Below are 15,396 nucleotides of genomic sequence, written 5' to 3'. Positions count from 1 at the left end.
CATTAGTCAGAAATCCAAAAGTTGTTTGTTTCTGCTATGACCACAGACAGGTGCTAATGAGGAAATTAGCCTCCCCCCTCCCTTTTCCAACGCCACGTTAGGTTTTTTTTATCAGCGGCCGCAGCAGTATTACCTTCAATGCTCATAAGAATTCTATGAGCATCGGAGCTAATAATGCTGTGGCTGGCAATAAAAAGGACTAACACGGCTTCATAAAAAAAAAAGGGGGGGTTGTATATATCAGTTAGTGAGTCTGCATAGGTATAAATGCATGTTAGAGTCATGGCATATACCCTAACTCATGAGTTGCTTCCTCTAAATATGATTTTGGCAATTTCACTTTTGGCTTTAATTTCTTTTGGTATGTTCAGAATAGTGACTCTTTACATGAGAGAGCGTGGATATTTTTAAATTGGAACTCTTACAATATAATGTCTATGCTTGAAACCATGCACACAAAATCTTCACAGGATTTGACATTTCATATGCTAATAAACTGCAACAAACAATGCTAGTTCCCTAGTGAGGTGCTCAGACCACCTGCCTGGTTTAAGGACCATCATAGTACCTGACAGTCCCTTGCCACCAGGAATTTAAATAACAATCACTTTTTGTTTTTCTGATTGATAAAATTGTAACTTTTTTCCCTCTTCCCTTTTAAATTATGTTTGTCACTAAGCCACATGTGCTAAGAAAATTTATAAGTATTTTGACTTTTTACTTGTGTCTTAATAACATCTGTTGTCTAAAATTGTTGTTTGAAAACTGTTCTAACATTGTCTGTTACCTCACAAGCTGTTTTTAAATTTGTTCATCGCTTAGAATGTTTTATATAGGCGATTCATCAAATAATAAACTTGAACTTGAACTTGATAATCGATTTTTACTTATATTTAGAACATATCCTGGTAGTTTCTTCTTCCTTTTGCTTGTACTCGACTAGAATTTATCAACCCCCAATTCCTGGCATTGTGTTACGAGTCGCCCCCCCCCCCAACCAAACACAAACACAAACCAAACACAATAACCCGTTATAGAAACTGATATGCATTTTTATTTTCCAAATAGTGTTTAGCTCAATTCATGTATCTTTTTAGTTTCTATTGACAATGCATGCTGACCTAATGCATTCTTAGGCAACCTATATATTCGTTAAAACATTACAATCCATGTTGTTGGAAAAACTCAGAGAAGAAGGGGCATCACAGAGAAAGCTTTATTAGAGCAACAAGAAGCATGCCTTTTTCCCATCTGCAAGAGAAGCAGAGAAGTAATCTAATGACTACAGCAGCAGATTAAGAAACAGGGAAGGCAGGGTTTAATTCCTACTTTGCCCTCTCATGCTTCTTGTGATTTTAGGGAGTTCACATCACCATCTTTTGTCTCAGGTTCAAGCTTAAACTGTAAAGCCTCTGGATCATGGAAATATCTACTCTAACTCACTTGCCGCCTGAATTTGGAAAGGTGAGTAATGAAATCAAGTTCAAAAAGGAGTTTTACAAAGAAGAGAGAGAGATTTTTGTGTGTAAGAAAAATTGTAGAATAGGCCAACTTAGCTCTCACTAGCCAGTAAAACAGTTCATAAAACCTAGTATATAAGAAACTTTAGATGAAATTTGAATGTTTTCACAAATCTGAAATGGATTTAAGGCCGTACATATCTGTTCCATAACTGCATATCCAAAGTGACTTTTGGACGCTAATGATGCTGTCAGCTAGCAGTGAAACATTCATTTGGTAAAAAAAAGGTAAGGTATGTTTGCTTTAGATTTTAGTGCAACCTCTGGCTGTAGGAACTTGAAGAAGATTTTGATATAATTTTTACACCGCTGCCGCCGCTCCCACCTCTGGAACCAAATCCACCTGAAGCGCTTGCGCTACCTCCTCTGAATCCAATACTAACGCCACCACCACTGCCCATTCCACCAACACCGAATCCTCCACCATATCCTCCTCCTGAGATAGCCCCACCGCCAGTGCTGCCGCCACTACTGAGAACAGCTGTGAAAAAAAGGAAACAGCATGGTCACATGAATTTCTGGACAGCCTTCAGATATTGCTTCTACTACAAGGCATTTAAAAAAAGACTCATATGAATAGGGGCAGCCAATTAAGCAGCAAAGCCCCGAAGAATGTGCCTGTATGTCCACAAGTCTCATAAATGTCTTCTAGGGCAGTGTTCTTCAACCTTTTGACATCTATGGACTGGCGGAAATTATTTTGTGGACCGGCACTGGTTGAAGAACACTGGGCTAAGACCCTGCCCATCTCTACCCAATCTCTGCCCCAGACCCCGCCCCTATAATAGTACTAATTGTAATACCATTTTTTCCATTCATTTTTCATATATACATACACACACACACACACACAATATAATCTTATTAACAACACATAATAGATAACCACAAAATTAAACTACACAAAGCACATTGTATGCTTCTCAAAATTCATTTCTACTGGAAAACAGATAACCTCGCGTGTCCTGCACTTCATCTGGAAGCGTTCCCTCTGACGTTGCGACGTCAGAGAGAAGGCTTCCAGTTCAGATGCCGGATGTGGCTTTGTGCACTGCGGCAGTGAGGAAGAGGGAGCTGGCCCAAAGATAACGCCGTATTGATTACACCGCAGACCGGCAGCTGAAGAACACTGTCTCGAGCCCGATGCATGTGCAGGCCCTGTGTAACGGCAGGATATTTCTGTGGACTGGCACCAGTCTGCGGACCGGCGGTTGAAGAACACTGTTCTAGGGCACAACTCGCCCCATTTTGAGGGGTAGAGAAAAGGTCCAGAAATAGGAAGGATCTTATCTAGAGTACAGTATCTAGAGTACAGTACAGATCATATCTAGAGTACAGTACAATAAGGAATGTTCAGTTTACAGAGCAGAATAAGCAGGAGAGGGCATAGCTTGAAAGGCGGGATGATGCAATGAATAAGGAGGTGCACAGCCATAAAAACAAATAGAAATGCAGAATAATTTTATACTGTTTGAAAGGGAGCCAGTGTAGGACTTGAAGTACAGCAGTAGAATGGGAGAAGCCGAGGGAATGATAGAGAAGAAAGCTCGTAACATCTTCTAAGACCAAAGAAGGGTATTGAGTGGTTTTGAAGCATCCAGCCATATTATATTTATACAGTTAATCCAGAAATAGCGCCTCAACAAGGAGATAGTAATCAAAGGAAATATTAGAAGAACGTTTTCTAATATTAAATAAAAGCTGAGAGATGAACAGGGAACAAATATAAATGAAAACCAGAGAGAGTGTGTGTATGTAGATGAGAATGAATTACTATTAGCTTGGGCAAGTCACCTTCCATTAGAAACATTTTTTAATGAAGCAAATACTTGAGACACTTACAAACGTTGACAGGGATGGCAGTCTCTCCAGACATCCTAGGAAAAAAAGAAAAGCGATACAGGTAAAATCATCACACAAGCTAATTAGAAAGCTGCTTTGACAAGTTTCAAGTTTTATTTTGGTTTGATGAATCGCTTATTTAGTTTTACTAAGCGAGGTACAAAATTGATAAAAATATAAACATATATTTAGACATACAATTAAAAAATTTAGAATAATGGCTTAGACAAATAGACTGACAGACCGACTAATACACAAGGTATGAGGGAACAGAACTACAATTCAGGGCTCCTTTTACAAAGGTGCGTTTGGGCCTTAACGCGCGCTAAAATGCCACGCACGCTAGCCGCTACCGCCTCCTCTTGAGCAGGCGGTAGTTTTTCGGGTAGCATGCACTAATCCGGTGTGTGCGCTAAAAACGCTAGCGCACCTTTGTAAAAGGAGCCTTCAGTGTTTTAAAGTACAGAGGAGAACCATATATGGAGGAAACAATAGGGAGGGAAAAGTGCCATCACAGAAGCCACAGCACTTACAGTTTTCAAGTGGGTGGGTTATGGGCAGTCCAGAAAATGATCAATGTACTTCTGATTTTACAACAGCAATATATACATACGTAGAAGTAAACTGATATTCGTTTTTCTATCTGCTCAGAAACAGGTACAACAAGTGCCAGCTAAGAGCTCCTTTATATTAATGTATTTGGATTTATTAACTGTCTGAAGAGATTCATTGAAGGCCGGTACAAAAGTATACTCTGAAATAAAAAAAGACACTGCCTGCTATGGACTGAATCTAACCTGGATATTGAGTGCCCGGGGGAGGGGAAGGGGGGAGGCGGGGTGTCCCTCACCAGCATCGAATATCTGAGTCAGATGCCAACCCAGAAGGTATGCGGCAGCTGGCCAATAATCAGCGCTTGTGAAGATTTGAAACATCTAATGCTTCTTTTGAAATGATTCCCCTCCTAATGTTTTTGCCACTCCCCATTTACCCCATCCTTTTTTCATTAATTTTACTTCGATGTATTTTAAACAACCTTTCCCTCCCCTACTTTTCTTCCGTTTCATGTACGTTAATCTGAATTTGTCCAGTATTTGTAATATTTGATAAAATATTGCTTTTACTTACCTATTTTAATTGTTTCTTACAATCTTTTTATATTGTACACCGTCTAGACATTTTGTTTATCAAAAATAAAGAAACTCGAATTTGAAACTAAGCAGACAAGGATAGGGCTGCCTTTGGTGTTTGTTGTTGACCCTGTCTGCTATGTGGGCACCAGCACTGATTCTGGCCGGTGCCTGTATAACTGCCAGCTCCTCTCTGACTCTACCCCTGGACTGCCACAGCCCTAACCGCACAGTGCCATAGCAGAGGAGTACTCAGCAATCCCACGCAGTTAAATGTATTTATTTTAAAAAACATATCCCGCGACATCCCACAGTTCTGTGTGGTTCACAACAAACACAGTTGTATACATTAACATGCATACAAAATATCTGTTAAAACCCACTCTCAAGCATAAATCAAAACATCTATAAATATTCTCTCTTCAAATTATAACTACCCAGTTAAATACCCTACTATCATATTTAAATTGAGTTAACTATGAGAACTCTCTCTCAAATAAAAATGTATTTACACCCTTTCTAAACTACTAGCAGTCTGCTTGATCTCAATAGGTAACGAATTCCATAACAGTACACCTTGAACGGTCACCATGGACTGCCGAATTCTAGCTAATCTCACCACATTCACTGGAAGTTCCAGCCGCATCTGATTCGCAGAACCCAAGTCTCGGTGCAGCTGGTAAAAATGAAGTAGCGAACTGGACACTGTCGGACTCTTTATCGTTTACTCCTTTAAAAAAATCAAAGTGTCTTGATCTCAATCCACTGAGTATCTGGGGATGGCCCACTGAGTGGAGTTTAAACACTGATGTCGGCACCATTATAATGTCGGCAGATCCTTGAGCACGTTGTAATGGTGCCAGCATCAATGTGGTCCTAATTTTTCCCTGATGAAGCAGATAGCAAAGCGCTGACCACCGTTGACAGGACCAAGTCAACAAATGCTCTGAAGTTGAAAAGATAACTTCTAAGAAATTTACCCCCTCTTCTACAAAGCCGCGCCAGTGGCTGCCGCGTAGCAACAGCCCCGAAGCCCTTTAAATCTCTATGGGCTTCGGGGTAGTTACTGCGGCAGCCACTAGTGCAGCTTTGTAGAAGAGGGGGGTTAGTCATGATAACTATTAAATTAATTCTTTTTCATTGTAAAGACTCTTTCAAGCTGGATTATAATAATTGGTGGAATATGGTGTGTTTATATGCAAAATATGAAAAAATTCTTGCAGTTAAGTGTGGCAATTTGAGGAAATATAATAAAATATGTGAATCTTTGCTTAACTATTGAAATTAAATTATTTTGTGATTGTTACTATTAAAGCATCTTCCAACTAATGTTTAGTTTTTATTGTATTAGCTTTGATCATTTGATTGATATATATTATGTATTTTTGAAAATGTAATAAATATATATATGGGGAAAAAAAGATAAGTCCTTGCACGTATTTATTAATTATCCATTACGTTTTGTGGTGGAACTTAAAATTAAAAAAAAAAAAAAAAATTTATGCAAAAAGCAAAAGAATAAAAAAATAAAAATAAAACAGCGGCATTAAAGTGGAAGTTTAAGGGCCCCTATAGCAAAGTTGCACTAGCAATTCTCTGCTTGCAAATGCACCAAAACCCATAGGAATCGAACGGGCTTTGGCGCATTTGCCAAGGGAGAATCACTACTATAGCTTTATAAAATAGGCCCTAAGTTTTTGTTTTGTTCCAGAAAAAGAGGATTTTTTTGAGCCTATGAAGTCATCATTCTCTCTAGTCAGAAAATGGGTATGTGCTCCTAATGAGGTTCTGAGGCTTTTTTCTCCCTCATGTTGGAGTTAAATTATGTTAGATACAGTCTGTGTACTTCCATTTTTCATTAACATATAACCCATGGTAGCCTATGTTGATAACTCCTCCCCCCCCTAAGAAGTTTAATTTATTGTGGAAATGATATAAAAAGTAGAGGTGTTAGGTGAATAAGGGATTAACCTTTAAAAGAAGCCTTACAAAGGTGGGCTTTTAGCCTGGATTTGTCCAGGGCAGAGATGGAACATGATGACACTGACCCAGGAAATCTGTTGTAATGTTATGTAATGTAGCATTTGCATTCTGTCAAGAGCGTGGTGCAGTGGTTAAAGATTTAGCCTCTGCTCCCTGGGGTTGTGGTTCAAATCCATACTGCTCCTGGGCAAGTCACTTAATTCTCTCATTGCCCCAGGTACATTAGATAGATTGTGAGCCCACCAGGACAGACGGGGAAAAATGCTTGAGTACCTGAATAAACTCATACAAAACATTCTAAGCTTTCTTAGAATAGTATAGAAATTGAATGAATAAATAAATAAATAAACTCCCAGTAAAGGCTCAAAGCAGAGTACAATCAAGTTGAATGTTAAAGTATGAAAAACCCCAAATACAATGAAAGATTATGATAATAAATATTTATTGAACAAATGCGTTTTCAAATGTTTTTGAAAAGAATAATAAGTCAGGGTTTAGAACACCAAGGGCTCCTTTTATCAAGCCACGCTAGCGGTTTAACACACGTAATAGCGTGTGCTAAACCGCCGGACACGCTAGCCGCTACTGCCAGTGCAGGGGTTAACGCGTAATGAAAAGGCGCGCGCGTTAACCCGGCTAGGGCAGCTTGATAAAAGGCGCCCCACGTTTGGATAGCCTGGTAAACTGAATTCTCTAATGTCTCTTGTAATGGACTCCTGAGAATATAGGAAAATAAAGTAGACAGTTTTCACTAGCTCTAGAGCAGTGGTCTCAAACACGCGGCCCGGGGGCCACATGCGGCCCGCCAGGTACTATTTTGAGGCCCTCGGTATGTTTATCATAATCACAAAAGTAAAATAAAACAGTTTCTTGATCATGTGTCTCTTTAGCTATAAATTACAATATTATTATTAAGACTTAGCCAAAAGGAAAGATTTGTAAACTATAAAGAGTTTGACCTCATGCAAAATTATCATTTCTTTAATAAGACATTAACTAATTTTTCTGAAGTCCTCCGAGTACCTACAAATCTAAAATATGGCCCCGCAAAGGGTTTGAGTTTGAGACCACTGTAATAGATAATCTAGACCAGGGCTGCCCAAGTTCAGTCCTCAAGATCTAATGGCAGGCCAGGTTTTCAGGATATCCACAATGAATATGCATGAGAGAGATTTGCCTGCAATGCCTTCTTGGTATGCAAATCTCTCTCATGCATGTTCATTGTGGATATCCTGAAAACCTGGCCTGCCAGTAGATCTCGAGGACCGGACTTGGGCAGCCCTGATCTAGAGCTGCTAGGGAATGAAAACAAACTGATTAAGTATTCTGGGCTTCTTCATTCGCACCCCAAGGTGGCTCTCCATTAATAAAATCCTGTCTCTTTATTTAAAAGCTGAGGAGCCAAAGTTAGACATATAAAGTTAGTTAGTTAAGTCAGACACAACACTGATGCCAAGGATTCAGACGCAAAATCCCCGATGAAGAGAGCGAAAGAAAGACCTCATCGGTAGCTCAATCTGAAATGACACCATCCTGAGGGGTTGGCGGTTGGAAACAAGCGTAGTCATTTTTTTAATATTAGGCCAGATTTTTACTTAAGAATTTTCACAGATAAGTTATGAATTCAACCTTATTTTGGGGCATAGCCTTTATATTGAGACAGCTTTGAGCATTATTCTCCGGATATGAGTGGTGATTAGGTTGAATGATATATAACCAATTTAAAGTTTATTTTTTTCACATTTAGAAGAAGGGTCACTTATCTCCCTTTTGCCAAAGCGTAGTGTGTTTTTTAGCGCCGACCATGGCAGTAACAGCTCCGACGCTCATAGGAATTCTATGAGTGTCGGAGTTGTTACCTCCACGGCTGGCGCTAAAAACCACGCTACAGTTTTCATGGAATTAAAAATATACAAGAGCCATATGATGTGAACTAGTAGTGACAGTAAAGTTGGTTTCTGGCATGGATTTGTCATTCGAAAATGCTGGGTATGCACTATTATTTACTCATATCTCCTCACACATAAAATATTTTAATAATTCAACATTATAGTCATATTCAGTACTCTAGGGAGTTTTGTTTTTGTGTTTTATCTTCAAACAAATGTAGTCTGGAGTTGGCAATGGAGAAAAGGGGTCCAGGCAAGAATGTCTTATCTAAAGAATGCATCTCCCAAGTTCCAATGGTGGCCAGAACCAGGAAAGCGTATACACTGAAATGGAAATGTTTCCACTTCTGGTGCTCCACCACCCACTTCGAGCTCTATGCTTGCTCCATCCCAAATATCCTCCAGTATCTTCTATTCAAACCAATATCCATCAAGGTCCACCTAAGCGCAATTATGGCCTATCATGACCATGTGGACAATAAACCCATATCTGGCCACCCTGTACTATCACGATTCATGAAAGGCCTACTCTACTCATCAGTCAGACCACCACCGCCCACATGGGAACTCTACCTTGTACTACAGCAAATCACTCTACCCCCTTTCGAACCACTAGGGGAGGCAGACTTCAGATTCCTCAAATGGAAAACACTATTCCTCACCATGATCGCCTCTGCCAGGCACATCAGCAAAATTCAAGCATTGGTCCACCACTCTCCCTACACACTACTCTTCTATGACCAGGCGGTGCTCAGGGCCCAGCCTAGACTCCTACCTATGGTGGTCTAAACCAATCAGTCATCCTCCCTGCACTCTACATCAAACCAAGGGAGAGCACAGAACCCTGTCAGAGACACACCCTTGACTGTCTGTGGGCCCTATGCACCCACCTGAACAGGACACAACAGGTCAGGCAAACCTCACAACTGTTCGTCTCTTACTACTCCAACAGACCTGGCCTCCTGGTCACCAAAAGCATGCTCTCACACTGGATAACCCAATGCATATCCTTCACCTACAATAGAGCACAACATGGTCCCCCCCTGGGGTCCCATGCTCACTAACTCAGGGCCATAGCCACCACCTTGGTCCATGCCCATCACACAGCAATAGAGGATATCTGCAATGCGACCCTGTGGGCACCCGACCCATACCTTTGCCAGATATGATTGCCTGGACAGAGTCTTCCTGACCCCCAACACATTCGGACAAACCACTGCTACAACCTGCCCTAACACAGGAGTAGCATCCGGACCAAATGGGTGTGAACACAACCAGAGCGTGCTGGACATTTAAGAGACATGGCAGATTTGAGTAAGAGGGCTAAACCCTGGGAGTAGCTAGGGCCACCTCAACAACAACAAAAAAACCCACCAAAAGAAAGAAAATGTTTAAGATGCTTAACACATAATACGGGGTGTGAAGTAAACACCATTATGGCCCCTTTTGGCTGAACTAGTTGTTTACCTTTTAGAGGGATGTTATTCTACCTTACCTATGCTGCCTCAAGAAAATTAAGAGTGATTACCTGCATCTTGATAATGCCCTCCTTTTACTCTAACCAGCTCAACCTACCACAGCCGGGTGAGGAATGCAGAGTGAAAATGCATCAAGTTCATGCCGTGCATTCCATGGCTAGGGAGTTGCCCATTTGTGGCTGATTCATTATGCTTGTCCTAGGAGAAAGTGCAGTTACTTACCTGTAACGTAGGTTCTCTGTGGACAGCAAGATAAGTCAGCCACATTGCCCACCCTCCTCCCCTAAAGGCCGAACTGGTCTTAGCTAGGAACAACCTGAGGAAGGAGGGGGAAGGAAGAAGGTAAGGGGATCTGCTTGGGTACACCCAGAGGGGTCCCAGCAATAAAGAATGACATGGGGACAAATTTGTCCCTATCCCTGCAGGAACTCAATTTCCCCACCCCGTCCCTGTGAGTTTTGTCGCCGTCGCTGTCCCAATCCTGTAAGCTCCGCCTTAACCGCACAAGCCTCGAACATTTATGATTTTAAAGTGTTTGAGGCTTGTGCAGATGAGGAAGGAGCTTGCAGGAATGGGGTGGAGACAGGAAATAACCTTGTGGGGATGGGCCGGGAAAATTAGTTCCCAAGGGGATGGGGAAAATTTTGTCCCCGTGTCATTCTTTACCCAGCAACTCACAAGCTCAGAAAAAAAACTCTCTGAGTTATTGGAGAGCTTATCTGGCCAATAGGAGCTGTTGGGGACATTACCCATACGTGGCTGACTTATCCTGCTGTCCATGGAGAACCTATATTACAGGTAAGAACATAAGAAGTTGCCTCCGCTGAGGCAGACCAGTGGTCCATCTTGCCCAGCGGTCCGCACCCGCGGCGGCCCATCAGGCCTAATTGCCTGTACAGTGCCCCTGACTAATTTTCTAACTGCCTCTAATCCTCCAATCCTATCCCTATAACCTACCTCTACTCCTATCCGTACCCCTTAATCCCTTTGTCCTCCAGGTACCTATCCAAACCTTCTTTGAAGCCCTGTAGCGTGCTCCTGCTTATCACATCCTCCGGTAGCGCGTTCCATGTATCCACCACCCTCTGGGTGAAAAAGAACATCCTGGCGTTTGTTCTAAACCTTCCCCCTTTCAATTTCTCTGAGTGCCCCCTTGTACTTGTGGTTCCCCATAATTTAAAAAATCTGTCCCTGTCTACTCTTTCTATGCCCTTCATGATCTTGAAGGTTTCTATCATGTCCCCTCTAAGTCTCCGCTTTTCCAGGGAGAAAAGCCCCAGCTTCTTCAGTCTGTCAGTATGTGAGAGGTCCTCCATACCCTTTATTAGCTTAGTTGCTCTTCTCTGGACTCTCTCAAGTACTGCCATGTCCTTCTTGAGGTACGGCGACCAGTACTGGACGCAGTACTCCAGGTGCGGGCGCACCATTGCACGGTACAGTGGCAGGATGACTTCCTTCGTCCTGGACGTGATACCCTTCTTAATGATGCCCAACATTTTGTTTGCCTTCCTTGAGGCTGTGGCGCACTGCGCCGACGCCTTCAATGATGTGTCTACCATCACTCCCAGGTCTCTTTCAAGGTTACTCACCCCTAGCGGTGATCCCCCCATTTTGTAAGTAAACATCGGGTTCTTTTTCCCTACATGCATGACCTTGCATTTCCCTATGTTGAAGCTCATTTGCCACTTTTTGGCCCACTCTTCCAGCGCTGTCAGGACTTTTTGGAGATCTTTGCAGTCCTCCGTGTTTTCAACCCTGCTGTATAGTTTGGTGTCATCCGCAAATTTAATAACCTCACATTTTGTTCCTGCCTCCAGGTCGTTAATAAATATATTGAACAGGAGCGGTCCCAGCACCGACCCCTGCGGAACTCCGCTCATGACCCATTGCCAGTCTGAGTAATGGCCCTTTACTCCAACCCTCTGTTTCCTGTCCGCCAGCCAGTTTTTGATCCATCGGTGGACCTCCCCTTGTACCCCGTGATTCCATAGCTTCCTTAGCAGTCTTTCGTGTGGTACCTTGTCGAAGGTTTTTTGGAAGTCAAGGTAAATGATGTCTATAGATTCCCCTTTATCCACCTGGCTGTTTACCCCCTCAAAGACGTATAATAAGTTTGTGAGGCATGACCTGCCCTTGCAGAAGCCATGCTGGCTCTGCTTTAGCTGCCCAGTGTTTTCAATGTGTTCCCAGATGCTGTCCTTAATCAGCGCTTCCATCATCTTTCCCGGGACCGAGGTCAAGTTCACCGGCCTGTAGTTTCCTGGGTCTTCCCTTGAGCCTTTCTTGAAGATGGGCGTGACATTTGCTATTTTCCAGTCTTCCGGAATCTCTCCAGTTTTTAAGGATAGGTTGCATATTTGTCGAAGTGGCTCCGCTATTTCATTCCTTAGTTCCTTGAGTACCCTTGGGTGAATGCCGTCCGGACCCGGCGATTTGTCACTCTTTAGCCTGTCTATCTGCCTGAGGACATCCACCTTGCTCACCTCTAGTTGGACCAGATTTTCATCCTGATCTCCTTTTACGATCTCTTCCGGTTCCGGAATGTTGGCTGTGTCCTCCCTCGTGAAAACTGAAGTGAAGAACTCGTTTAACCTGTCAGCTATCTCCTTTTCCTCTTTTATCACTCCCTTTCTGTCTCTATCATCCAAGGGTCCCACTTCATCCCTTGCTGGTTGCTTCCCCTTGACGTACCTGAAGAATGATTTGAAGTTTGTTGCTTCCCCCGCCAATCTCTCTTCATATTCTCTTTTTGCTTTCCTAACCACTCGGTGACACTCCTTTTGGTGTTTTTTGTGCTCCTTTTGATTGTCCTCTGACTGTTCCTTTTTCCATTTTTTGAATGATGCCTTCTTGTCACTTATCGCCTTTTTCACTGCATTTGTTATCCACACTGGGTTTTTTGCTCTATTTTTTTTGCACCCTTTCCTGAACTTGGGGACGCACAGGTTTTGTGCTTCGTGCACCGTGCCCTTGAGTAAGGTCCAGGCTTTTTCTACGGACTCCATATTCCTTGCGGTGTCGTTGAGTTTCTTTCCCACCATATTCCTCATGGCATCATAATTCCCTTTTCTGAAGTTCAGTGCTATCGTTGTAGTTCTTTTCACCTTTGATGGTCTAATTTCTAGCCTGTACTGGATCGTGTTGTGATCGCTGTTTCCTAGTGGGGCTAGTACCGCCACCTCTTTAGCGGGTCTCCTTAGTCCGGTGAAGATTAGGTCAAGAGTGGCATCTCCCCATGTTGGTTCCATGACCAGCTGTTCCATGAAACAGTCCCTCGTGACCTCCAGGAATTTGGTCTCCCTCATACAGTTTGAGTGCCCTATACTCCAGTCTATTCCCAGGTAGTTGAAGTCCCCCATCACCACCATATTTCCGCTTTTGCATACCTGCCCCAGTTCAGCCTCCAGATCCTGGTCGATTTCTTCCGTTTGTCCCGGTGGGCGATAGTACAGACCCAATTTTATGTCTGCTCCAGTTCCTCCGGATAGCTTAACCCATAGTGATTCCAAGTCATCCGCCCTTGCTGTTGTTTCCATCCTGGTTGAAGGTATGGAATCCTTTATATATAGCGCTATTCCTCCATCCTTTTTGTGCACTTTTTGTGCACTTTCCCACTAGATGCGACTCATCTTCACATGTCTATTTTAGTTTTTGTTATGAGTTCTCCCTCTGCTCCCATCCTACTATAAGACTGATCTACATAGCTGCAAAGCTGTATGTAGATACCTTTAAGATACCTGTGAGTCTGTCACTCATTGTGGAACTTCTACCAGATTGCTCTAGAAAGAGTGGTTTCTCATTGGATATTTATTTCATCACAAACTAACCTGGATTCTTCTCCTTCTAGCAGCTTCCTGTAGGTGGCGATCTCAATGTCCAGAGCCAGCTTGACAGTCATCAGCTCCTGGTACTCCTTGAGCTGTTTTGCCATGCCTTCTTTAGCCTTCCTCAAGGCAACCTCTAGATCTTTCAGTTTTGCTTTTGCGTCTGTCAGTGCAAGCTCCCCACGCTCTTCAGCTTTGACAATAGAATTTTGCAGATTGGCGCACTGGAAATAACAAGAAAAATGCTCTTAATTGCAGTCACTTGAATGAACTTCATTTATGCTGTTATCTGTGCAGTTTCTCCCTACTATTAACATTTGGTAAATATATATGTAACATCCTTTAAAGCTAGGGGTACCAGATTTTACATGAGTAAAATCTGAATGCGTGGCCCTGCCCTTCAGCCCCGCCCAGTTCCACCTAGCCCTGCCCAAGTTACACCTCATTTCACTCCAGCCCCACCTCCCAAACCTCCTCTTCTTGAGCTCGGAGCTACATTGGGAGGGCCCCCGAGCATGCATAGGTGTGATGTTATGTTGTCACATATATGTGCACATGAATGTGACATCACTGCATCACATGCGCAGATGCTCTCCAGATGCAACCCTGAGCTCATAGCTTTTCAAAACCCAGACAAAGTGCCAGGTTTTGAAAAGCTGTCCGGACACCTGGACAGTCCTCTAAAAAAAAGCACATGTCCAGGTAAATCCAGACATCTGGCAATCCTATTTACAGTAGGTTAGGAATTACAGCATGATTTATTTGGTTGAAAATATATTGAAGTTCTATCCATTCTAGAATGGAGAGGTAGCCTTGAGGTAAAACAGCAGGCTGAGAACTGGGGTTCAAATCCTGCTCCTTTTCTCACTGATACTCCTTTTGTCCTTGGACAAGCCACGTCTTCTTCCATGGCCCAGGTACATATATCATCCCCCCTTTATACATATCCAACAATTGCACTCTAATTAAAAGTATCTCCCCACCCATCCTGGACATATATGATCAAAGGGCAAAATCAACAATCACTCCTTACAGAATTTTCAATAGCTCCCAAACATCCATAAATTTAAAATGATTTTCAAGGTGTTCATTGGCACCTAAAAAAACTGGTGCTGGAACTGTGCCTTCATAGGCCACTGTAGGATGGCTAACGCCAGAAGTGGCATTAGGTGCCATAAAGCACCTATGTAGGTGTGATTCACATCAAAGGTAGGAGCCAGAAATATAGGCCTTGAAAACCCTGGCCTACATTTCTGGCGCCTACCTATGCTGGAGGTGCAATTTTTTAAATGGCGCCATTGCATGACTGACATGCTATCAGCAGCCACTTTTAAGGCGGCCGCAAACATTGGCTGTTTAGAGAATTCAGGCCTAGGTGTCCTGCATTGAGGTGTCAAGACTGGGGCACCAATTTCTAGCATTGTACTTTTAATGCTCAAACCAGTTCTTGGACTCCAAACCAGTCCTTGGACTCCATTCAAATGACTCAGGTTCTATATCTCTAATGAATATGCAAGAAATATATTTGCATGTACTACCTCTAATGTATGCAAACATAGATAAATAGGTAAATAACACACATTACTTGGGGATAGCCTGACAAGCCGCAGGGAAGGAGAGAGGCAAAAAGACTGGTCTAAGAAAATTTCTGGCTAAACATTACCACCGATTCAATGAGTCCTGAGTCTCCTGACATACGCCAGGTCTCCTAAAGCAGCAGAGGCTGGCGG

At 42.7% G+C, this 15,396-nt stretch overlaps 1 protein-coding gene across 1 annotated transcript in view; it reads right to left on the bottom strand.

Annotated features, from left to right (window-relative positions):
• Nucleotides 1-43: 43 nt before the first annotated feature.
• The window catches only part of LOC117357622 (keratin, type II cytoskeletal 5-like), a 31,570-nt gene continuing 16,217 nt past the window's right edge, over nt 44-15,396 (bottom strand). Inside the window, exons 7-9 of the mRNA XM_033938462.1 lie at nt 13,670-13,890; nt 3,363-3,397; nt 44-2,001 (exon numbers count right to left, since the gene is read on the bottom strand). Of these exons, the coding sequence (XP_033794353.1) occupies nt 1,772-2,001; nt 3,363-3,397; nt 13,670-13,890 (486 nt within the window). The 3' untranslated portion in view covers nt 44-1,771. The remainder of the gene's footprint in view (nt 2,002-3,362; nt 3,398-13,669; nt 13,891-15,396) is intronic.

Source organism: Geotrypetes seraphini, chromosome 3, assembly GCF_902459505.1.
Source record: "Geotrypetes seraphini chromosome 3, aGeoSer1.1, whole genome shotgun sequence".
NCBI classification, from domain to species: domain Eukaryota; kingdom Metazoa; phylum Chordata; class Amphibia; order Gymnophiona; family Dermophiidae; genus Geotrypetes; species Geotrypetes seraphini.
The sequence above is the reverse complement of the archived record's forward strand: the minus strand, read 5'-3'. Positions and strand labels throughout refer to the sequence as shown.